Source organism: Salvia miltiorrhiza, chromosome 7 (genome assembly GCF_028751815.1).
Source record: "Salvia miltiorrhiza cultivar Shanhuang (shh) chromosome 7, IMPLAD_Smil_shh, whole genome shotgun sequence".
In the NCBI taxonomy this organism is placed as follows: domain Eukaryota; kingdom Viridiplantae; phylum Streptophyta; class Magnoliopsida; order Lamiales; family Lamiaceae; genus Salvia; species Salvia miltiorrhiza.
Window position 1 is genome coordinate 2,264,881 of NC_080393.1, and position 24,376 is coordinate 2,289,256.

Sequence of the window (24,376 nt, forward strand, 5' to 3'; positions counted from 1 at the left end):
AACTTATCATCTCCATAAATATATGAAGATAACCCTGTGGTCCAGACCCCACAAGAACTGCTGGCTGACCCCTCTGCACCTCTATATCACAGCTTATGTCCAAAATATACTATAACACAGACTCTTTTTTTATGCAGAAGAACCTTGTATATATCAAAAAAAGAAATCCAGTTGCAATAAATTCTAGCCACAAGGATCACAGCTAATTACCAGACCAATTTAGTGACTTCATCGGCAGAGTTGGTCTGGTGTGTGGCAATTTTGTGGCCATAACTTATTCATGGCCACAAACTCACAGTTATGCCTTAAAGGACCATCACAACACAGCTAGGTACTACAAGGACAAAAAAACGTAGACGACATGCGTGCTTATATCGCTAGCAAAATCGAAGCAAAATCTCAATTTCATTGATGTATCAGTTGATGAAGTAAGTTCCCTAACATAAGAAAATTGAGAGGATGCTAAGCGATCAGAATCCTGCTTTTCATGAATTCTTCATATACTGACACAAATTATGAGATCGAAAAGGAACATCTACGCTACTATGCAAATGGATGAACAATTTCAGTACCTCTTGTGATGGAATGGAGAGGTTATGCCCCACCAGCCATGTCAATATCTGCAATTCCGTCAACCCCCTTGAATGCAATACGTAGGATCCTCATACAAGATTGCTTCTTGTCACCCTTACACGCCATGCCATTAACATTAATAGTATCCCTGGATACTCTATTCATAAGATCGAATAGAGGAATATCTAGGTTAGATCGAGTGTCCTTTTCTAATTCAGGAGGTGCCTGCATGTATAACTTTTTCCTCCCGTATGAGACGCTCACTCTAGTCAGGAGCAGACGAGGGTGATCTTCTAGTTGATCGATGAACTGTTGCAGATTCAAATATCAGCACGTGTCAGCAGTTAAAATTACTGATACAAAAACTATCAGGACCACAGGAGTCTCGAAAGAAGAAAATGTGATGAAGCACCTTTTTTAAAGTAACAGACTTCTCCAACTCGATTAGAACACCAGGACCACAGACAAGGCAATCTGCATCCTTCACAAACTCTGTAACTTTAATATGAAGACCTTCGACTCCATTATACCTGTGAAAAGAATTGCAGTTACATTATCAAATAGTGAGTGAAAAAGTTGTATTATTAGTAAAACATAGAAAGAATTAGAAATATCAGTGAGACCATTTCAACTAAATCAAAATCTAGAAGTCAGAGATATACGTTAAGTAATTAGACAGTGGCTTGCTGCATCCAGAAATAATTTTCAAGGTCTCCAAAGCACAAGCAGCTGAGATAATAGCATTCGTGGAAGCTATAGCAGGAATAATATTTTTCACCACACCCTGTAAACGTAGCCAAGTGTTATTTCATTAACAATATGGTCGTAAGCAACTAATCGAAGCTATTTGAATAAACATGGATATTCATAGTACACTTGCTGGATTGATGATGCAATCTTTCACTAGAGAAAAACAAGAAAAAAAATTGAAAGCTATCGCTAGCCAAAAAGAAGTACCAAGCTATACGAAAACATTTATCTACATGAAAAGCGGTTGAAAGGTAAAAACTGAAAGAAACTTGCTAACCTGAGTCAAAGAATATGTAACTCCAGGAATTCCAAAAAGTTCAGCCCTCTGGACAGCCTTTGAGAAAAGAAATGAAGAAATAAGTAAACAAAAACAATTTCAATTTGTCCATTGAAAGATAGACTCTTCATCATTTATTACCTCTAAATAAACCCATTGCATGTCTTCAGGGTTATCTGGATCAAAGCTTTTGCGACCATGGACCTGAAAAAATAATTATCCTGATGAAAAATGTAATGCAGAGGCACCAACCAGCAGGAGAATGCAGTCAAATATAAAGATTATATGCTTACCTCATTCCATTTAATTAAATGGGCATATTCAATACAATGAGCAGCATTTCTTGGAGTTTCTGCTAAAGTACATAGAGGGAATTTTACTTGCGGTGGAAATAGCCAAATGGTGCACTCGAAACATGGGGTTGTTCCTGGAATTATAATCCTGGCGTGGCCCTTGAATCCTTCAGTTCCACCATCCACCATAGGTATGACAGTTTCTTGTCGAGGATTATCATCAGAATCATACTCTTGTTAAACAAGAACAACACAAACTTGAGTACATCAGAATTGCAAATGGTCAATAAAAGACTCTGAATCATGTTCTATGCCACAAGAATACATAATATTAAAATTTTCAATGTGCATCTGTATGTCAGGGTGAAAGGTGGGTTTATTTTGAACGGGAAGTAAAATGTAGCAACTTAAGTTCATCATATCAGTTAATATGCGTGATTTCTAGTACTTCTGAATAAGATTCAACGAAATAGCAGGTGAAAAATAAGAGTTTTTGCAAACAGATAATCGCATAGCACCTAGCAACAGGCATGAATCAAATTGTAGTTTCAAACAAGTAATCATGAAAAATAAGAATCAACGGAACAGGATTCAAGATGCAAACAAATTTGTGTCTAGTGATCCAATCATAACACAGCCACAGGAACAGAAAATGAAGGCTGGGTATAATAGGAAGGATTTTCAGTCTCAGTTACTGTAATTTTTCACACATATTGTTCAAGGTTAAGGTTAACTATTACATTCAGACATATGTGATACACTTTGAGATTACATACTATCATGCCCTGCCTCAGTAAATCTAGAATTTCAAACCTTAAATGTTAAATTCCTTTCAGGGAGAATCCTAAAGTTAAATATTTGTTTATCTTCTAATGAACCTGGCACATCAAATTGATTGTTTTGCACATGAGAAATTAAGCCTCAAGCTCATAATGGAAAGTACACTATTCACATTAGTACATTACCATTGTGCATATACCTATGTTAACCTAGAGCAAAAGTTGAAGAGCTTGTGTAGATACTTGTTCCCTTAAGCAACATATATGCAGTATAGTACTTAAACAACAGACTGCAAAATGCAATTTGTAAAGGATGCCCAGCAGTGAACAGCAGTGAAACTACATAAGGTAGATTCGTAAAAGTAAGCACAGATATAAGGTTAAATGGATAAAATAGCCTCAATCGAACTGAAGAAATGAAGAGAAAACTTTTATTCAACTTTTTCCAGGTCCTCTATATTGCCTAGCAAACTTACCTAGAAACCCACAAGCTACTTTATTTATGTAGCTCCGAGCCTCAATGGAATCGAGCCCAAGGACAATTATGCCGAAGTCACTATAAAAGATATCTGGTTTGTCTTCAATGCGACAGAAATGAGGTGTGATATTTACACCATTAACTCTTTCCATAACTCGTTTTGCAGCTACTTCAGCCTTTGGCTTTCCTACATCTTCAAGTCTACACAGAGGATACAGACAAGACTACTTTTCAGCATGAAGTAAACTATAGAAAGACATTGTGAATGGAGACTGATGGAAAAATTGGCACGAAACATACTAAATGAAAATAAATTTACTTGTGCCATATAAAAAATAAAAATGAGCTCCTTAGATCAGGTCAATTGGCAGTTGATCTGCAACCTGGAGCTCAAATCCAGATGAACTTTGCTATGTCTGTGAAGATCCTTATGACTAGCATATCATTATAGCTGATGCTACTGAAATCAACTAGAGCCTAGAGACGGGGAAGAGCAAAATATCAACTAACTCTTCAGCTGATGAGAATAGCTCCAAAAGAGATTCAGTGCGTACATTACTAGGTAAGCAGAACAATGCACTAAAGGTTGGGTCAAGAGCTTATTCAATCTCAGTTGAAAAATGAACTAAACAAGAAATACTTTTTCAGACACTCAAGGTTAGATAACAAGCTCTAACAACCTAAAGCTAGATAAGATTACCTCACTTGCAGAACAAACAAAATTCTCCAAATCAAAGTAAAAAACCTCATTTTAATTTCCAAATCATAGTAAAACAAAATTTGTATGGCTCTTATAGAATTCCAATCCTAAAACTAGCATTTATTTCTCAAAGAGAATGTCTATATTAAGTATTATCATAGTAAAAGAAAACCTCATTTTTATTTCATATTCAGTTGCTAGAGTTCAAGGCAAGAATAAAGAAAAAGATACGGGATTGTTGATGCAGTTTTCAAATCCTAGTGTCACCTCCAAAATCCATGATGAAGAGTTCGGCTTCATCACCTCACTTATAGCAATCGAAAACCAGAAGTCAGACAAATAGACATGTCCCACACTAGGCACCACTCAGCATTTAATCAGCAATTGAAACTCTAAATTACTGTTATTTCAGAGGTAGAAAACATATTGGGACTTTCACTATATTCATCTACTGATCAAAGCACCCATATAAATAATTCTAAATAACCTAGAAAATTCTATCATATATATAATTCTAACAATTACAAAGAAAGTGAAGAATTGCACATCAAGGGGGATAAAATCAAGATTTTACTGACATGCTTGATCAATTATGCCCACTGGTTCAACAACAATACAAGCACAAAACAATTCCCAGAAACAATATGCACCAAACACACCTGAAGAGGAACTGGCGATTAAGGTTGGTGACCTCAATCCGATCCATATCGATTACATCAAGGTTCCGAAAGCCAGTTAAAGCCAAGTCCTTTAGCACTTCGCAGCCCAGCCCACCAGCTCCCACCACCAACACCTTCACTATCTCTTTCATGCCCTCCCTCAGCTGCAACAGTTGGAAAATTGGTCATCAGCAATACTCCAAAGGGTTGAAAATTAACGCACACCACCTGTTTGAAAAAACTACTCAAACAAAAAAACAAAATAAAAGAGAAATCCGCTAGTGTCTGGGCTCAATTTTAGACCTTTAACACGAAGATAAGTCTCAACAATCAAAAATTATTGCAATGCAACAAATTTTTGTGCAAGCAATATATATATATATATATATATATATATATATATATATATATATAGAGAGAGAGAGAGAGAGAGAGAGAGAGAGAGAGAGGGGTTTTACTTCTGGGCCAGGCTCAAAGGTCGGGCCAACGAGGTGACCAGGGCGGAGGAGAAGCTTATCGAGGTCTCTTGATCTGCTGGGCTGAGACACCGCCATTGTTGCAGACAGTAAAAGCTTCCTTTGCTCTTCGAGAAAATTGTAAACAAAGGATCTTCAAATACGTTCCCGCAGTATCCTCTGCAGTGATATCTTATACTCTGCGTGCAATTAATTGAGTTTTTATTCTTTAATTTTGATTTGTTTATTTTCCAACCGACGCGACTTTATGTTTGGCTAAGCGAAGAACTGCTAACATGTTGGAATTGCTTGGTATTGCATATAAGCCAAAGGAGAGAAGTGAAGCGCTTCTCGCGCGGGTAGCTTAAATATTACGCTGGGGGTGTTTACTAGCTTATCCTACGCACTTGTAATACGATCTTCAATTGATTTTCTCCAAAATAAAATCAATTTTTCAATTTTTTTAGGGGAAAATCAATATCTCAAATTGTAGGGTTGTTTTAGTTTGTATAATTTCAAATTTAGAAAAATGTCAATTTTAAACAACTACCGGAAAAGCCCAAACGAAACGAGCTCAAGAATAAATAAATAAATAAGTCAAACAAGAAGCCTTATAATAACTGTAATAATTTAAATAGATGATGAATTATTAAAAGCAACATCGTAAATTTTTACTGAAATTACACAGAAATTTAGTTGAAATTCGCTTTTTTTGTATGATTTATTTTTCCTTGAATAGTAATCATGATCATCTATTTTCTCACTCCAAAAAAATTTATTGTTATGTATTACATCTATTATTTAGGATAAGTATTACTTTTAAATTCAATTTTAAATATTTTTTCTCAAAAATCACGTTATTTAACGAAAACAAATTATCCTGAAGCATGATATCAAAGAATAAATATTTCTGAATTGATGTGGAATATAATTTTTTTACATCATTTGTATTCGTATTGATTCTCCACTCGCACATCTAGATTGATAGTAAAATTTTAGTAGGTTTATGGAATCCCATGAGGGAGTCTAAAATTTAGGTTAAAAATGTATTTTTACCCTATTATTAATTAATAAATAAAACGAAAGGAATGATTTAAGATAATTGAAATCGAATAAAATTTCAACGTAACAATAAAAACATCTAAGTTGATTGGATTCATTTTCCCTTGGGGCAACGATTGCTACACTTTGTTCCATTTTCATTTTTGCAATTTACTAATTTTCATATGTCTCTTCAATTTTCTTTTGAGAAAACTATTCACTTTTTTCGATATTAATGTTAATATATACATATAAATACTCCCTTCATCCCAAATAAGAAAATGTGACGTATTGAATTAAAATTAATTAAAGACATCTCATGCTAACGAATTAAACGATGTAATCAAGAATCTAAAACTAAAATTAATCTCATAGGAATACATCTGATAATTTCTTCGACACTACTCAACATAAATTTCCCAGAATCATGCAAATGCAAAAATATCCGAAGCAAAAAAGTTCAAAATATGACTTTCATATTTCAATAGGATTTACTATCTACAACTACTTTTGCAATAACAATAAGGGGGGAAAAATCACCCAAAAATAAATAAAAATAGATAAAAGAAGAAGAAGAAGAAGAATTATTGTCTTCATCTTGCTAATTTACCAATAACCTTGAGATCTACTAGTGTAATAAAAAAAATAAAAAAAAAAGTACCTAGGATTCTGCTATTTCCCTATGTCAGAAAAATCTCTCTACCATCTGATCTTGGCTTTGCCTCTTCTTTCAACCAAAACTGCTCACTCTTTTCATGCACCATATATAAATATATGTATACTATTTACACAAGCCATGCTTGATCATACCTGTGCATGAAAACGCGATGCTTTAGCCATTTCGCGCTTCAAAAAGAGGGCGTAGAGCAGCTCGTTCCACGCATCAGGCACGCCTGGCAGACACCAATGGCTGCAGTCTTGCCTGTGAATAGGCGCGGGGCCAATCTTCGGCCCCAAGTAGTACAAAGAGGAGTGCCCATCTTTCCTCCTCGATGTCATTTGAGTTACGTTTAGCACATCCAATGCTCTAAACATGGATGAATTCGCCACGATTTGGGAGAAAATGGTGTATTTACTCCATATGTGAGATGGCACCAGAGAAGAGCCGAGCTCTGGCAGCGTCTCCAAGTGACAGCTTCCCCCGTTTCTCCAATCACCGCCCCTGAAAAAAACGCGTATACTTACCATCTTCACTGATAAATTCATGTCAATAGATGTATTTAACAAGTAGGGAGTGTCACTAAAGCCCGTTAAACGTGCTGTCTGCTTGGGGAAAGTGGTGAACGCCCGCATGGTGCATAGCAATGCGTATTTAGAGCAAACCTGAAGTGCACGGGGGCGTATGTGCGGAAGAAGACTTGTGTCTTGGTGGTATTCACCTCGCGATGAATCCATGTGGTGACGGTCTCCAAGGCTTTCTGGTACGCGCTGTCAACTTCCATATCCATCTTCACCTCAGAGCCTTCTTGGAAATAACAGCCACTGATCCACACAAAAATTCACCAACATAACGAAAAATATGGCAAACGAGGCTATGGAAAGACAAGAAAGTGGCAAGAGATTTTACCCTCTAACAGTCTTCTCGTAGTTCCACCAGTGTCCGGTGTTGAAAATGAGGACATCCGCGTCTTTCCATTTGGACGACATCCAATCCATTTCACCTAATTTGAGCGTAGTCTTGATCCCCGGTGGGGCTCTGGGAGGAGGCCGGCTTTGCAACACGAGAAAGGGGGCTCTGTAGTACTCCACCGTGCAGTTGTAGTCTGCAAACTTGAAAACCAAGAAGCCCTTGTGCTTCGTGATGGGGTTGCCGTTCACTTCATACACCGTGTTCTTGTCGAGAACTGCAGACGACAGCATGCATAGCAGAGACTCCCACTGGTTTCTACCAATCGAGTCTCCTGCAAACACAACTCGTTTGTTTCGCAGTTTTTCCAGCATCATCTTTGCATCAAATCTGTTTTATCATTGAAAATATGTGTTAGATTCAATGCCTAGAATTTGTTTTGGTGGATCATTGGATGCTATATTAGAAACTCCAAATGAAAGATGAGTAAATTCATCAGAACCTATATCCCTCATTAGCAAACAATATTGATTTAATATGTAAATCAAATAATTGAAAATGCATAGAAACACATAATTGATGAATCCATGGAATATGCTATATTTACCACAAAATGACAACTTAGTACTTGGATGAAAAAGACCATTTGAATAAGAAAATTTAGGTGAAAAGGGCAAACTAAAAAACAATGACGTCTTAAACATATAACAGATCAAAGTAACAACTTAGTATTAGGATGAAAATGACCAATTGAATTAGGAAAATTACAAATAAAAAAGAAGTTGTTAGAGCAAGAAGAATCCATGTAGATGCCAACTTTAACTTAAAACAGAAAATAAAAAATGATAACTTTGTACTACGATGAAAAAGAACTTTTCAAATAGGGAAAAAGTAGAATAAAATGCAAGAAGAACCCATGATAGATGCCATCTCCAACACCAAAAAAGAAAAAAATATGATTTACGGTAACAAAAAGAAAAGATAACAATTTCTAGTAATTATAGTAATAATAATTTAGTAGAGGAACCATTTGCTGAGACAAAGTTTCATGTTTAAGATATTATATTTTATAACATAATAAAACGGTATAACTCATAAATTTATTGCCATTTTCCAAATTCTCATTCTAAACAATAACCAAGAACACAGCATAGGAAAGGAATAACAATGATTTTTTTCTAGAAATCTAGCCAATAAATCAAAGCACCACAGAAACATAATCAGATTGCTGCAACACAATTCACACTCATTAACTACAAATCAAGAGAAACACCACCAAAACAACATAACACAATCTCCAATCCATTATTGAGAATCAGTGATACTAAAAACTCATAAAAACAAATTAAAAACAAACTAAACCTGGGCAAAATGCAATCTTTAGGCTGCCACCTCCACTTCATGTAGAACAAATCCGGCCGTCCATTTTCAGAGCACCTGAATCCATCGTCCAAGAATATGCAATCCCTCGATTGATACAACGGGTAGCTCTCGTCCCACACCCAATCACCATCAAACACGTCGCACCCACCATCAACCTCACTCAAAAATTCAATCTTTTTCCCACCCACAACCTCCCCATCAATCTTCAGCCACAGAAGCCTCTCATTCTGAGAAGCAAATCTCACACCTTTCGTCACAGTTCCATAATCCAACAAAAAGAAGCAAAAAATCACGCAAACCGTCAAGCCAAGAACCCCAACCGACGGCTCAAACAGCCGAAAACGCTTCATTTTCTTGCAGAAATCGACGAACTTCATGGCCTCCGAGGCCTCCGCAGATGGGGTGTTGCTCATTTGGAAAATCTGTGAAATCAAGATTCGATTTTTAGTTATGGGTTTTCCTCGAAGGTGTTTTAAATAGAGAGGGAGAGATGAAATCAGTGAAGAGTTGGGTGCAAGCAAGACAGCAAGGGAGTAATCATGGCGAGTTTGGTCTGAGAGTGTTCATGGAGTGTGTGTAGTGTGTTTTTTTCTTTCTTCCCTTTTTGGTTACTTGTTGGAGGAGTAATGGCTGCCCATTGAGTAGTGTGATTAGTTAGAAATGGGGGAGTGAGAGAGAGGGGTGTCTGGAAAGCAAGGTAGCAAGAATGGCAGATTTTAGAGAGAGAGAGAGGGAGGAGAGAGAGAGGGAGGGTAAAAGTAATGATGGCATAGTGGGAAGGTGGTGGTGGTGGTGGTGGTTTTCAAATTTCAGATAGAATCTATGGTGCTTTACTACAGTTATTAGCAACAATTATTATTGTTGGAAGAAAACAGTAACCCCCACCTAAAAATATGACACAAAATTAGTATTTGTAAATTCTACATTTAAATTTTCAACCGAAGGGAAATTTATTTGTAACTCGTTTCATTTCAACGGTTTCTTTTGTTTTTTCCGATTGAAAATATTCACCGCGATTTTCGAACTAAATTAACCTTAAATTTTTAATTCGGATAATTCATAACATTCATTTTTACATGTTTTTAATATTTTTTAAATGTCAATTTTCTAAGGAATTGAATATTTGGATAATCGTTTTGTGCTTAAATTATTTTATCATTTTATGAAATACGATACTTGCCCCTTGTTTGATGAATTTTGCATAAATATTGAACCCGAATCAGTTAAATTAATCTGAATTATGAATTGATGAATTATAACAATTATTCTAAAAGTATAAAAATAAATAGTATTAATTATAATAAAATTAGTGAGCCTATATATCTATTAACTTTAAAATTAAACTAAAATACAAGATAATGATATTAATGAAAAAAATTGATTATAAATTAAAACAAAATTGATAGTAAAACGCGCAGTGAGATATAAATAAATGGAATGGAAGTACTAAATTTTGCATTTTCAAATGAAGAATATCGACAATTGCCAAGTGAAATTTTATTTTATCTCAGTGTTTATGGGATTTTTTTTTTAATGTCTATTGCAAATCGAAACAAAGAAAACGACGATAGGCCAAATGTGTGACGCTATATTTTCGTTCATTTTTTTTTTTTTTGAATTTTCACAAACCCAAAAAGTGCCGTCACCAAAATAACTTGAAATAGCAAATGTTTATCACAATAACGAAATAATCCTTTTTATTAGATATAACGTTTATCTTTAAATGATGTGAAGTTGAGGTGACCATATTGTTTAAAAATTGCAAACTCTATTAATTTGAAGGCCATAAAATAATTTAAGGGGACGAGAAAAATAAATTTATAGAGTAGTATTATTTTTAATAATTTGAGAAAATTGAAGAAACTGATCAAGAGTGTGAAGTTTATTTAAATGCGCAAAACGGATCACAAACCTTTTTTTTAGGCAAAATAACAGGCATATTATTATTTCAATTAAATTCGACTGATCAACGTAAAATTAAACATACCTTATAATTAAAAGAAAACGCAAAAATAAAGATCCAACCTCTTGAAAATTAAACTCTCAAATCAATAAAATTGTAAAAGAGGGTTCCAACTTCCAGTGTTCAAATAGAGCCATAACTACTACGAAAAAATCAATTTAAATGGGGTTATTATTAAAGGTAATTAAAATGGTTGATATTTATGAATTTGAGTAATTCCTTTAAAAATAAAAAAATTGTACTTGCATTTTGAAATTTGAAATGGATGGATCTCAAATCCACTAAAACTACTACAATTACAATTGAAAAAAAAAACAAAAAAAAAACTTTGATGCGAAAAAAAAAATCATATATTTAGCAAATACTCAATTTTTTTGGAAAAGAGGAAAAGTACTTATTTTATGTAGGTAGATTATTATTTGTTTTTTCCTGAAAAAATAATTGTATATTATAAAAATGTTTTGTTAGATCAATAAATCTTGGACATGTTGATTCACGTGGAACAATGTCTCGGGAAATTGGGATTTAATTATAGGCCTCTAAGCAACATAGCGTATTTGCAAATCTCAATAATTAAATATTTCTATTTTATTTTTCCATAGTAAAAAAGAAAAAGAAACCATGTGCTACAAACAATATATACGTGAAAATGGAATTTGAATGGAAAAACATAATTAAATTCAATAATGACAAATAAAAATAGAATAAGATCTTAAAAGAACTTTCCTAACTAGTAGGACCTCCTTCTATAAAAGACAAAGTTTTTTATGTTTTGGCTGAATCTTTTATTTCAACGTATATAAACCATAATGTCAAAGATAAGAAATAAGATAATTTTAGTCATCAAAATCTCATATGTAATGAAATTTTGAAATTTAACAATGTGTTAGTCACAAAATTATCATTTCGTTTCATCTCATGGTTATTCTTTTTTGTTCCTTTTCATCAATTTTTATTGATAGAACTATGAAAGCAGTCGCGAGTTTTATCGATTTCTTGATCTTTTTTTTAATATATAATTAACATATGTGATTGGTTCATAAATTGAATATGATATGAGCTCATCCAGTTTATATAATTTTGGTGAAAATTCGACATAAAGTCTCATCCACCGAAGGGACAAGAAATCTCATCCATTATACTAAAAAAAACTATTTTAATTATTAAAATAATAATTTACAATATCAAAATAATGAGGAAAAAAAAGCATGACATGTTCGTTGTCATCGTGTGTGACTTGTCATAAATTATTGAATCAAATAGGTGCAAGGAACTTATGAATTATATTTATGTATTCTTACTTTCTTAGCAACTTTAGACAAAACAAATTCCTAATCTACAATAAAAGTTCTCTCTCCCATCCACTTAACATGGCCTCTTCGCTATTTTGGATCGTCCCATTATAAATCGTTCACTCTAAAAAGAAATTTTTTTCATTTCATAAAAAATTGTATGTTCAACCATTTTTTTTATCACTTTTATCATTTAATCAATTTTCTTCTTAATAGTCGTGTCCGAAAATAACGAGTCGTGCTTAGTGGGCCAGAGGGAATATGATTTTACAATTTAGTATTTGATGTACCATCCTTGTGGCCGCTAATGTGTTGTGAAATCAATGACTTGCACGAAATATAGGTGCCTAATTAGAACAAAAATAATGTAAAATAATAATAATGTGACCAAACAAAACAAGTTTGCTTTTATTAGATGTATGATAAAAGTTTGTGTGTGTCCGTGCATGTGAACCACTTTAATAAATAATGTGCTATGCAAACTGCAATCATGCATCAATCCATCTTTTTATTTCAATTAGAGTAAATAATACTTCAACTCATAAATCGGCCGAAATCTATGGGTTTATGAGGTTTAATTAATTTCACATGATAATATCATAGTACAGATATATGCCTCTTGATTATGCTAATTAGCTTTATTTTTCTAGCTCATAGTAAGATGATCTGCCCCAATCTAATCAACTTTAATAATACAAATCATGTGATAATTAAATCCAAGACCTCATTTGGATAAACCCCAAAATATTATTTGGGTGAAATATAGTTTTGTTTTTTGAAGGGTTGGGTGAAATATAGTTACTTGAATATTTTATTACTATTATAAAAGTGCTATTCCTACAAAATTTTGATAGTCACATATTTTTTTTTAAGTTTGGATTAATTGCAAATAAAACCACCCCTTATAATTCAATTTGCAATTACATAAATATACGCAATTTAAATTGATTTGACGGTTTAAATATTTTTATCAAGCTCGTTTTTCCGGTAGGGCGGTAGCTCGTTTATATATTCGGGTGTTCGAGCTCGATTCGAACTTCTATCTTGATGATCGAGCTCGGCTCGTCACTCACTTACTGAGCTCGAGCTCGGTTCGAGTTCGGCTCGGGTGATGCTCGATAATGTCGAATTCGAGCTTTAGCTCGAGCTCGACTCGTTAGATGTTCGTATATATATGATGTTCAAGCTCGAATTTGTTATAAATTTAAGAAAATCTTTTTAATTAATACATGTTATTCGAGTTCGAGCTCGACTCGGTTAAGACTCGTGTACTAACTCGATTGAAGGCTCGACTGAAGATTTGTGAACAGGCTCGCTAACATATTCGTGAACAATCGAATTCGAACATGTTCGCGAGCTCAACGAGCCGAACATTGCCAGGCTCGAGCTCGGCTCGATAAAAATTTCGAGCTCGACTCGTTTATTATCGAATCGAGCTCCGAACGAGCTTTTTTCGAGTCGAATCTCAAATAGCTTGTGAGTAGCTCTGTTTATTTCCAGTCTATTTTTGCCTTTTGTCAGTATATTTTAGTAGCATTTGTAGAATATTTGCAATTCTACCACCTTTATGTAATCAATTTTTTTCTGCTAAAAAAAATAAAATTAAACATCATGCAATTCAACGATAGTGCAACATTATCAGAAGCAATTCACAAAAATCCCTAAAAATGAAACTTAAAAGGATAAAAAGTGCGACAAGAAAGAAGAAAAAACTCTCACAGCTTACGATCCGATTCCGGGAGGCCACAGGAGAAAGTTTCGCCGTCGGTCGGAAAACTGTGATCGGAACTATCTGGCGATGGAGAGGACGCGGCGGATTGCACTTCCCGACGCTGCTGCTCCAGCTGTGCTTTCTCGAGATAGGGTTTGAAACCGAGTTGCAGAGTCAAATAACCGAAAGATAGTGCTCCGATCACCACCAACGCCGATCTCATGGCGTTTGCCTTCGCCATACCTCCCATTTCCGTCGTCGTCTACTACTCGAGCACGATTTCGAGCTTTTGTAATTTTTTATGATTTTGTTAATTCCAATTTATTTGCCCCTTTCTAATTTTCAGGCTACTGTTAAATAACTACAGATATCTTTATATATATTTCTATTTATAGGAAGTAGTTGGGCCGAAGTCGTATAGAAGGGCCTGAAAGAAGTCAAGCCCAATCCATATAGAGGGCCCAATCTAATAAGAGATATAATCCATTATTTTTCCTTTTTTATTCAACACTCTTGTTTGTATTGCAAATAATAAAATAATAATTGATTTCTTAAAAAGTGAACACAAAACAAATTAAAATTGAGATTATAAATTAAACAAGTCCTAATGTTCAGGTAAGTAAATAATTAACAACAAATAAAGTTACTGACTTGATGGAATTGAATTCTTTATTTTTCACTAACAATTATTTACAATTTTTATTGAAAATGAGACTGTGGAGTTCGAATTTTCACTCTAGTGCAATGAGTTTATAAACAATGTGAAATATTTTTTTCTTTATTTTGAAGATAATCAATAATAGTTTTCCGAATTTTCATTTTTCCAGGAATTTAGTTGCAGGGAATCCTTCTTATTATTAAATATATGAGTTAATATGAATAAAAAAAACTTAGCACCTTCACAGTTAGCATTCACAGATTGAATGATCATCTGTTTTTCCTTTCGATCCAAGCATCCAATTCACTCGGTGTAAGTTTATAGCCTCTCTTACTTGCATAATCTTTGACTTGTTTCTTTTCAAGAAAACCTCGTTGTTTTAGTTTGTCTTTCTATATTTATCTTTTTTCACATTTATCTCGAATTCAAGCTCATCATACCCTTTTGTGGAGCATGTTCCAGAAAGATTGAATCTCTTAAATACTAATTTTTGACAGTTTTAAGAAAATTTTATGGTGGGATTATCGGGTGCAGTAATCAGGAGGCAGCAGTTCTTGATTAGGTGCTTAGGAGATTACAGTGGTAGCAGCAAGAATATCTGCAATTCTACCACCATAAAAATGCAATCTTTACTGAGTGGTGGTAGCCCTTCAATGGAGGTTGATGCTGTCACCATCTTGAAATCAATCACTCCATCTCTAGAACCTTCCAGGCATAAAGGCCAAGCTGGTGATAATTTTCTTCCTATTTTACTTCAATTTGGTAGATAGTTCTAGAAAGTTTGTAGTTAGTTATACATATTCCGTTTTCCTTTTATAGAATAATTCTTTGATTTCGTTTGTAATATTTTGGTAATTTACTAAAATTTTGGGATGCTCTGAGCTTTCACTTGAGTTTAGTCCTTTATTTGTTGGAGGTCTTTAATGAACCCTAATTAGGGATTGGTGAATCCTAATTAGGGTGGATGCACCGTGCATACGGATGTACACAAGTTTTTGCCTTTTTTGTTTATATGCATCCGTAGATAGAGTCATGATGTTTCACTGTTTTTAAGCAATAGTTTGAGATTTACAGACTTCGTTACGTAGGATGTCAGCAGAAAAAAGGTTGATTTTGAGGAAGGAACAGTTCATTATTGCCACTGAATGTAACTTTGGGTGTAAGGACTATCCTTGCTTAGAAATGTTTTGTAATTTCTAAATTGAGATTCAGATTTTCTACGCTCTTCTTGATATTAATTGATATTGATTGTTTTGGCAAGATGAGAGCTATTGTAGTTTGCTCGATCCCGTTAATGACTAAAGGAATTGTTAGAATTGTCAGTTTATTATATGGATAAATTCGTGTTAGTCTGCTCTCTTGCTTAGAAGTTTTTAGTAATGTCTAGATTAGATTTAGATTTTCTATTCAACATTGTTTGTTTCGACAAGATGAGAGAGCTATGTAGTTTGCTTGATCCTGTTGGTAATGGTTAAAGGAACATTAGAATGGTCAGTATGTTATTTGGCTCAGTGTAGGGCATATATTGTGGTTGTTTTGATCGATTCTGAGCCCGATGAAAATGTAAATTTGGGTATAGGCATTTTGCTACTTTACAACTTACGAAAATGAAGAGACACAGATATCTATTAGTGAGAAAGAAGGTGGACTCTCTGGTTAACATTGTACTAGACCTCCATTTTTATTTCACATATCATAAAAAGGCACTTTGTACAACTATTAAGGAGGATTGCAGTGAATGTAACTACTCGTCTACTCTGGATTTCAGAAAACTCGACTATAATCATCCGCTATCTAGTGTCTAAATATGTTTTCTGAATGCTGATGCTGTACCAGGGAAGATCGCAGTTGTAGGAGGTTGCCGTGAATACACTGGTGCACCGTACTTTTCTGCTATTTCAGCTTTAAAAATCGTTAGTTTTCCTCATGTTAATCTCCCTTTTCTTCTTCTACTTCCTCGTTGTCACCTTCCTCCATTCCATTTGGAATATACTTTCTGTTAATCAAATGCCTATGTCTTTAGTCCGGATCAAGAACATGTATATTTTTGCAGGGTGCTGATTTGTCGCACGTGTTCTGCACAAAAGATGCCGCCCCGGTTATTAAAGGCTACAGTCCCGAGTTAATTGTGCACCCTATACTGGAAGAGTCATACAGTGTTAGGTGAAGATTACTCGTAAAATATATTCTCTTGCTCCGTAGAGTTAACAGACCTATAGTTTTAATTATTCACTCTGATTGCTTGTAGCATTCTAAAATGATTCATTTCAGGGATGAAGATAAGAAATCGGTATCAGCCAAAGTTATTGAAGAGGTTGATAAGTGGATGGAGCGATTCGATTGTCTAGTTATCGGTCCAGGCCTTGGGAGGGACCCGTTTCTCCTGGTAGAGAAGAATATTTTTGGTTAAACATATAGTTTTAAATGTTGTGAATTATTGACAAAAGTATTGATATATGGTAGAGAAATAATGGAATTCTGGCCTATAAAACCATCACATACCCGTATATAATCCAAACGATCGAACCATTTGTAAACACGGTTTTGTCTCCAGGACTGTGTAAGCAACATAATGAAGCGCGCGAGGCAATCCAATGTTCCAATGGTTATAGATGGGGTGAGGTTTACAACGTGAACTTTACTTTTTTTAGACACACACACCATATTCTTATTTTGTTATCTTTTTTGCAGGACGGGCTTTTTCTTGTTACAAATTCTCTTGATTTGATCAGTGGTTATCCCCTGGCTGTCTTAACGCCCAATGTAAACGAGTACAAGCGCCTTGTGCAAAAGGTTTTGCAATGTGATGTAAACGATCTTGATGGAGCTCAGCAACTACTTTCGCTTGCAAGAGGGTAAGTTCTTTGTTTATCTTCTTTACTTGTGTTCAGACATTGCGTTTACACTTTACTACACACCATCCATTCACCTTCATATTTGGGAATTAAAGTTTCTTTACCCTTATTTAATCTTGGGAAATATTCTACATATTAGAGAATCATAAGAGTGTGTCTGCATGCATCTGAGGTCTACCTTTCCCAAATCATGATAATTTTCTGCTCGAGTGAATTTAATGGTATTGTTACACCCTAATCTCCGAAATAATCTTTTGTCGAGCAGAGTAGGAGGCGCGACCATTTTGAGGAAGGGAGGATCTGATTTCATCAGCAATGGCGAAACAGGTAATTTTTGCATATTAAATCCTGTTCTTGGGGATAAAAGTACTAAATCATGCATCTTATCAACCATACAAAGTGAACGCCCCCTTACTGTCATACATTGACATATGAAGCCTTTAACAATACAAAACACCCTTTACATAACTTGAATATCATAATTTCCCTCGAAGGAGAAGCAATTAGGGGGGACTCAAAACTACATTTAGTGGTTTTTCAATAAAACCTATAGGCAAAGCCCGTTGCACATCGCTCATGTGTGTATTTTTTCGAGAGTATAACACTTGTAGGAACGCTAATTGTTCTGAAATGTATAGTTCATGCGGTGAGCAGTTTTGGTTCTCCAAGGCGATGTGGTGGCCAGGGAGATATACTCTCTGGAAGGTAACACTTAATGATGCGAGCTGCACGTTTTCCACGTGTGAATTTGAACTAGCGTTTTGTGTTCTAACTCGAAGATACATGAAATCACGGCATGCTTTTGATATTGTCTCCTGTTGCACTTGCAGCGTGGCTGTATTCGTGTCATGGGCCCGCCAACGTGCTGCTAAAGCGGAGCCGAGCATGAGTCCGACAGTGATGGGGTGCATTGCAGGCTCTGTTTTGCTGAGAAAGGCTGCTTCACATGCATTTGAGAGTAACAAAAGATCTACGCTTACAACGGACATCATTGAACACTTGGGAAGAAGGTTTGGTGTCTTGTACAATTTAACTGGATTTTCTCAGCAGTGTTGCACACATATGCTAATTTTGTTTTCTCAACTGTTATCTTATGCAGTTTGGAGGAGTTCTGCCCGGTCAGTCGATAAAACGACGTCGTTACAGGAGTAGGAAGCGACGTGAGAAAGATGAGTATATTTTTTTTGTGTACTTTTATTTGTTTATCCCATGTACATTAGGATCTTTCAAGGGTTTAAATAAGGTTGATTTTGCCCAGATATTTTTGAAACAGTCGAAATGTTGAGATCTTTTGCTTTTCACGTACTTTCTATTTGGGCATCAAAACGGTTCTGTTTTGAACCGTTTTGATGCTCAGTGGATAGTGTTGTCCATGGGCCGAAAACCGCGCCGACGCTTCATGGTTCACTCGGCGGCAATTCATGGTTCACCTCGAAGGTGAACCGTAGCCTCCGTGATCAGCGATAGCTGATTACGGTTTCAAGATTCAACTGCATATATATAGAGTTGGGAGAATGTTATCTTTCGTGATAAATGATATAATAAAGAATAAATTAATATAAATCTATGAATAATATATTTGTAATGCACGAATAACAGTAATTTAGTTAATGTAGTGAAATTTTTACCTTCTACAGGATTCGAAGAAAAAGAAAGTGTAACAAAATTCGGATGGGCCCCACTTTTTGCAAATCTTAGAGGATGCAATATTTAAAAAGATTTTGAACTATTTGAGTCAAGATTTGTTTTTCATCATCTCAAATCTGCTCGTGTCATAAAGTTAATAACGGATTAAGGTTCAAGCCGTTTTACAATTTCACAAAATTCAAATCAGAAAATCAGTAATAGATTAAAATTTAGACCATAAACTACAATATTTTTTTATTTTATTAATATTCATCATACATGCAGATAAATATTACTCCACCCGTCTCTTAAGAGTATGCATCACTTTCAGTTGCATATATAATTACACTCTAGAGAAGTAAAACAGGAGAATACAACACGATTCAAAATAAATAATTTTTAAATGATTTCGACAACCCAAAATGCAGCATTCCATTAAGGGGCACACAAACTCTCCAAAAATCCTAGATAAAATGCCGGCAAAAACGAGCTTAAGCAAAGTTGTTTGCAATAAGTTTCAATTATATCATGCATATTAATGAAAATCACAAAGTTTAGAGTCGATCATCTCGAGTTGATTAAGTTGTACATTGCAAAAGCAAAAACTTCAAAATGAAAGAGTACTGTGATTCAATCTACGGTTGGTTGCATTACACTAAGACAGGAATTCCATATAGCTATGCTGGGATCTTCACATATTCCCCTAGCTCAAGCTCCATCCCCCATAACTTCTGCAAATGCAACTTTCATTAGGTCTTCTTTCGCAATGTACTCGCAACTAATCGAAACAAAATCTCATCATAATATATACTATCTCCGTCCACCAAGAGTATATACAACAATTACTCAGATTTGACGTCCACAAAGAGTATACTACTTTTCTTTTCTAGACATAACCCCACTTTCAATAATATATGGTCTCACAATCAATTCAACCACAATCACTAATTTCTACTTCACACACATCTACAAATTATTTTCTTAAAACCTGTGTCCACCAAAAGTTGTATACTCTTGGTGAACGGATGTAGTACTATATATGATGGAGTCTTGTGTTAGACCACGTGACAGGTCGAGATCTCCAAACCCTATCAAACACCAATGATGCTACAAATATGCCACTCGATGAGTTTGGATTCAGATATGGGCACCGTCTCACCAATTTTGACCCGTCACATCGTCTTACACTAAGTTTTCATGATACTTATATAAGCACAAAAGGATCATATTTCATTGCACCAGAAAAACAATTTAGTCGCGTCGAAATTGCAAAAGTTAGCATAAGATATACTCATATATGCCAAAACAACAAGTCAGCAACAAAAACTAGAAAAGAGAGCAAAATATCAAACACCTAAAATAATGAAGAGGCACCCACCCCCGCCAGTACATCCGGATGGACGGTTCATTTGCCCTAATTAAATCCTAAATCGGGGTTGATGAACCCTACTAATTGGATTTAATTAAGGTGGATGCACCGTACATCCGGATGCACATAAGTTTTTGCAAATAACAGAAAGCAGTTAAATACAGTTGATATAGCTGAGGCAAAGGCTGATATCAGATCCCAGAGTGTCTAACCTGCTTAAGAATCCGGCGGTGGTGGTGGCTGCTGCGGCCACATTTGCTGAGCCATATACGGGCGCGACTGTTGACCATACATGCCTGGATCCACAGGCTTGCCCACGTACATCCCGGGAGCTCCAACAGGCGGAGCAGATTGTTGCGGCATGTAATAGTAAGGAAGCCCCTCAGTAGGAGCTCCAACGGGAAGAGCTCCTCGGGGCATTGACGCGAGCACCTCATCTTTCAGATCCTCCCTGGGTACAATATCAACCAAGAAATCGAATATGTCCGTCCTTGTTATCGCAGCTGCGATGTCGTTCTTCTGGAGCGTCCTCCTTTTGTTCTCCTCAGTGTGATTCCACGCTCGTAAAGTTAGCTCGAGAATGAACATTTCACAGGCTCGCGCAAAGATAACGGGTGCTTCTGCTGAGATCATCCTAACATCTTCATCTGCTTTCATTATCTTTTTTATCCTGGCTAACGGCAGGCTATGGTTCTTAAAATCTGTCGCCTGATCGATTTCTTCGTATTGGGTGGCCCAGAAGTTCTGGAGTTGTTGCTGCAATTGCTGCTGCTGCTGCTGCTGTATGTGCTGATATGCGAGTTGGTGTTGCGCCATCTGAGCCGGAGATGCAGAGAGACCGGCAGCTCGGGGAGATTGAGACGAAGCAGCAGGGGAAGACCCTCCTGTCATTTGGTTAGCTTGATACGGGTTCACACTATACGGCATCTGAGCTGAGCTTCCCATACCTGGAGCCTGACCATTTCCTTGCTGATCCATGACTGACGGGCTCTCTCAGGAAAGTTTAGGCTTTTGACTGACTGACAGGTAACGTAAATAAGAACAACATCAAAATATTATATGAAGAAATGATAGGAAAGAATCGAAAAAAATCAGGGATAGTGGCTACATAATGTGTACGTATTAGCACAATATGAAATCATAACCTCCCTAATATAGATACTTGTATACAGAAAGAATCATTTCAATTTAATATGAACTTGGATGTTAACATGAATTAAATGTACAAATACAACACACAACTTGTTAGATCCACAATTCAAAAATCAAGAATTATGTGACCATATCACTGACATCACTTACTATACAAAGTAGCGCTCCAAATTATCCAATTAAAAGTTTATAACGACTGAGATATATCAATAAGTATCCGAATTTTAAAACTTGTGAAAGTGGTCTAATGTAAAATATCAAAGAGGTGGTTTTTAAATCTTTAATCATGTAGAAAACTACAAATGTAATTGTCTAACTAACGGATCTATGATCAGCAAATAACAACTTGCCACATACACTGCCAACCACGTAAGAGATAAAAGAATCATTATATATGTAAACATGCCATCAATTTTGTGATACAGCCACATTATCAATAGTGCATGAAAAGGTATGTTTGATTCATCAAGCTACCATTTGAATTGTCAAACGTTACCTAAGACTTCCGTATCCTTTCTTATGTTATATCTTTGCTTAGGGGCTCAAAATTAAGTTCCTCAAACTATCACATACAAGTCGTCATATCAATGCAGTAACTTCTGTAGGGGTAAAAAAAAAAAGGAAATAACAGAATAATTATGAATGTAAACTCACTTTTAGTTTAACGACAGTTTGCTATGTTTATAGTCTGGAACGTAAGCAATTCATTACTCTGGATATCTTCATTTTGTCGCTATTCAACAAGCCTAATTTCCCGGAACCAATAAATCGCAAGTTATGTGAAACAGCCACGTCATCAAGAATACCACGTGCAACCCCGAAAGGCATAATACTATTTGATTCACCGTCAATCTAGCGTTTGAATCATAAAATGCTAATTAAACATTTTCATGCTATGCCTATACCTTTGCTTACGTGACTCAAAATTAAGTTCCTCAAGAGATCTCATGAAAGTCATAGGCTAAATTTATACATGTTCAAGAATACAAATAATAAAATTGGAGCAAAATTCAGCAGATCATTCAAATTACTCATACCATATGTATTAATATCACAAACCTAAACACAAGTAAGAACACCCTTGCTACTTAAACAACTGAAACCTACTGCCACCTTTGCCTTCTTCTACCTTCAAATTAATAAGAAAAAATTGTGTTAAATTGTTCCTTTCATCCACCGATTCAAACCATGAATCTATCCACTCATACACATTTTCATACAAAACTCACCCCCTACCTACAATTCTTATCAACGTTTGACTACATATTCCACTAAAATATGCAGCTCAATCACAAATCATACATAACACGCAAACAATTAGGTGATTCCAAAAACATATACCACCAAAACACACACACACAGAGAATAAAATCAGCACACATACACGGCGTCAATACCTCTTACAAAACGCTAATACGAACTTCAAACCTTACGAGTTGAGGCACAAATTTGATTTTGAGCCAGAAGCAGCTGAGCAGAAATAACAAAGCGAAATCAACAAATGAAAAAACAAAAAACGAAAAAGAAAACCGCGTACTCACATACCTTTGAGTTGCAGCTGAGAGTGGTGAAGGGATTTGAGTAGAAGATGAAAGCAACGAAACTAGGTTTTTGGGGGAAAATTAGATTATGTAGTCCATACAATTTCGTCACCTATCAAATTCATTGATTAAGTATGATGGCATGTGTGCAATCACACACATACACATACATATATATATAAACACACATATACGTACATAAACGCTGTATGTATATATATGTATAGGTGTAACGGAGAGTGCTGGAACTTGGAAGTTTGGTTGGCCAAACTCCATAATTCGGTACTACCCAAACTGACCCTATTCGACTAACTTTTATTATTATTATTATTTTATTTATGAAATAAAGTACAAATATTTTTTGAACTATATTTTAAATTAAATGTAAAAAATTTGTGTCTTGAAAATCAGACCATTAATCTTACACAAAAATTTGGGTATAACTGGGTGTTCCGTACAACCGAATTGATCCGTAATCAGAATAATGTTATATATACGATTCAGATCAGAGTGCAGATTATGGTTTAAATGCGAGTAGGAAGGTATACCCGATTGTACCCAAGACCACCTCGTTATTAACAAAATGATAACGATTTTGAGCGGATGAAATGTTGAATTTGACTAAATATTCCATGGGATATATGCATCTTATACAAAAATGTGGGGATATTAAAAAAAAAAGTTATTATAGTAACTATTAAGGTTGAGAAAAATAAACTAAACTAATGTACCGATATATCGACACTTTGAACTATTCAATAGTATATTTGTTGACTTTCATCTATCAAAGTCGAGATAATTTATTCTTGAATATTTCGGATTAAGGGCATCTTTCGATTGTACATTGAATTACTAAACTAAGTGCAATTATGCAATAATTCATTTCAATAGTAATACTAAAGTATACATTATTTTAATATGTGAGTGTCCTGCGTGGGACCATCTTATAGATCAAAATTTATGAGATTGGGTCAAAACTCAAATTCAAACACCAATATATGTATTCCCTCCGTCCCACGAAGCATGACACAGTTTCATTTTCAATCTGTTCCACGAAGCCTGACACGTTTCTAAAAATGACAAAAAAAAATTATTCACATTTTCATCTATCACATTTAAGACACAAAATACCAATTTCTTATTCTCATGCCGAAAAGAACTATGTCATGCTTCATGTGACCGAGGGAGTATAATATATTATCATAAAAAAGAAACACGTTGCACAAGTTCTTGTTCTTTATCATAAAAGAAAAT

At 35.2% G+C, this 24,376-nt stretch overlaps 4 protein-coding genes across 12 annotated transcripts; 1 reads left to right on the top strand and 3 right to left on the bottom strand.

Annotated features, from left to right (window-relative positions):
• Positions 1 to 388: 388 nt before the first annotated feature.
• On the bottom strand, positions 389 to 5,287 carry LOC130991533 (NEDD8-activating enzyme E1 catalytic subunit). The gene is made up of 9 exons (XM_057915800.1): positions 4,968 to 5,287; positions 4,510 to 4,673; positions 3,149 to 3,351; positions 1,894 to 2,126; positions 1,742 to 1,804; positions 1,601 to 1,657; positions 1,236 to 1,357; positions 986 to 1,103; positions 389 to 882 (listed from the first exon to the last, which is right to left on the bottom strand). Exons 1-9 carry the CDS (start codon positions 5,061 to 5,063, stop codon positions 595 to 597), a joined length of 1,344 nt encoding a protein of 447 aa, XP_057771783.1. The 5' UTR covers positions 5,064 to 5,287; the 3' UTR covers positions 389 to 594.
• Positions 5,288 to 6,460: 1,173 nt separating this feature from the next.
• LOC130991534 (protein trichome birefringence-like 11) lies at positions 6,461 to 9,782 on the bottom strand. The gene is made up of 4 exons (XM_057915801.1): positions 8,935 to 9,782; positions 7,573 to 7,962; positions 7,329 to 7,487; positions 6,461 to 7,167 (listed from the first exon to the last, which is right to left on the bottom strand). The coding sequence occupies exons 1-4, from the start codon at positions 9,366 to 9,368 to the stop codon at positions 6,810 to 6,812; spliced, it is 1,341 nt and encodes a 446-aa protein (XP_057771784.1). The 5' UTR covers positions 9,369 to 9,782; the 3' UTR covers positions 6,461 to 6,809.
• Positions 9,783 to 14,527: 4,745 nt separating this feature from the next.
• Positions 14,528 to 18,735, top strand: LOC130991535 (ATP-dependent (S)-NAD(P)H-hydrate dehydratase). 3 transcript variants are annotated; one of them, XM_057915803.1, is made up of 11 exons: positions 14,528 to 14,891; positions 15,114 to 15,308; positions 16,416 to 16,492; positions 16,633 to 16,742; positions 16,851 to 16,965; positions 17,134 to 17,196; positions 17,271 to 17,434; positions 17,700 to 17,761; positions 18,073 to 18,139; positions 18,265 to 18,444; positions 18,534 to 18,735. In XM_057915803.1, the coding sequence occupies exons 2-11, from the start codon at positions 15,200 to 15,202 to the stop codon at positions 18,562 to 18,564; spliced, it is 978 nt and encodes a 325-aa protein (XP_057771786.1). In that variant the 5' UTR covers positions 14,528 to 14,891; positions 15,114 to 15,199; the 3' UTR covers positions 18,565 to 18,735. The 3 variants fall into 3 exon arrangements, with proteins under 3 accessions (XP_057771786.1, XP_057771785.1, XP_057771788.1); XM_057915802.1 differs by having other exon boundaries at positions 14,707 to 14,891; positions 15,077 to 15,308; XM_057915805.1 differs by having other exon boundaries at positions 14,716 to 14,891; positions 15,114 to 15,738.
• An 829-nt stretch (positions 18,736 to 19,564) lies between these two features.
• LOC130991536 (nuclear transcription factor Y subunit C-9-like) lies at positions 19,565 to 23,422 on the bottom strand. Of its 7 annotated transcripts, none has more exons than XM_057915807.1 (4): positions 23,127 to 23,422; positions 22,979 to 23,051; positions 20,642 to 21,448; positions 19,565 to 19,791 (listed from the first exon to the last, which is right to left on the bottom strand). In XM_057915807.1, exon 3 carries the CDS (start codon positions 21,405 to 21,407, stop codon positions 20,646 to 20,648), a length of 762 nt encoding a protein of 253 aa, XP_057771790.1. In that variant the 5' UTR covers positions 21,408 to 21,448; positions 22,979 to 23,051; positions 23,127 to 23,422; the 3' UTR covers positions 19,565 to 19,791; positions 20,642 to 20,645. The 7 variants fall into 7 exon arrangements, with proteins under 7 accessions (XP_057771790.1, XP_057771792.1, XP_057771793.1 ...); XM_057915809.1 differs by having other exon boundaries at positions 20,642 to 21,444; positions 23,127 to 23,418; XM_057915810.1 differs by having other exon boundaries at positions 22,966 to 23,051; positions 23,127 to 23,413.
• Positions 23,423 to 24,376: the final 954 nt, after the last annotated feature.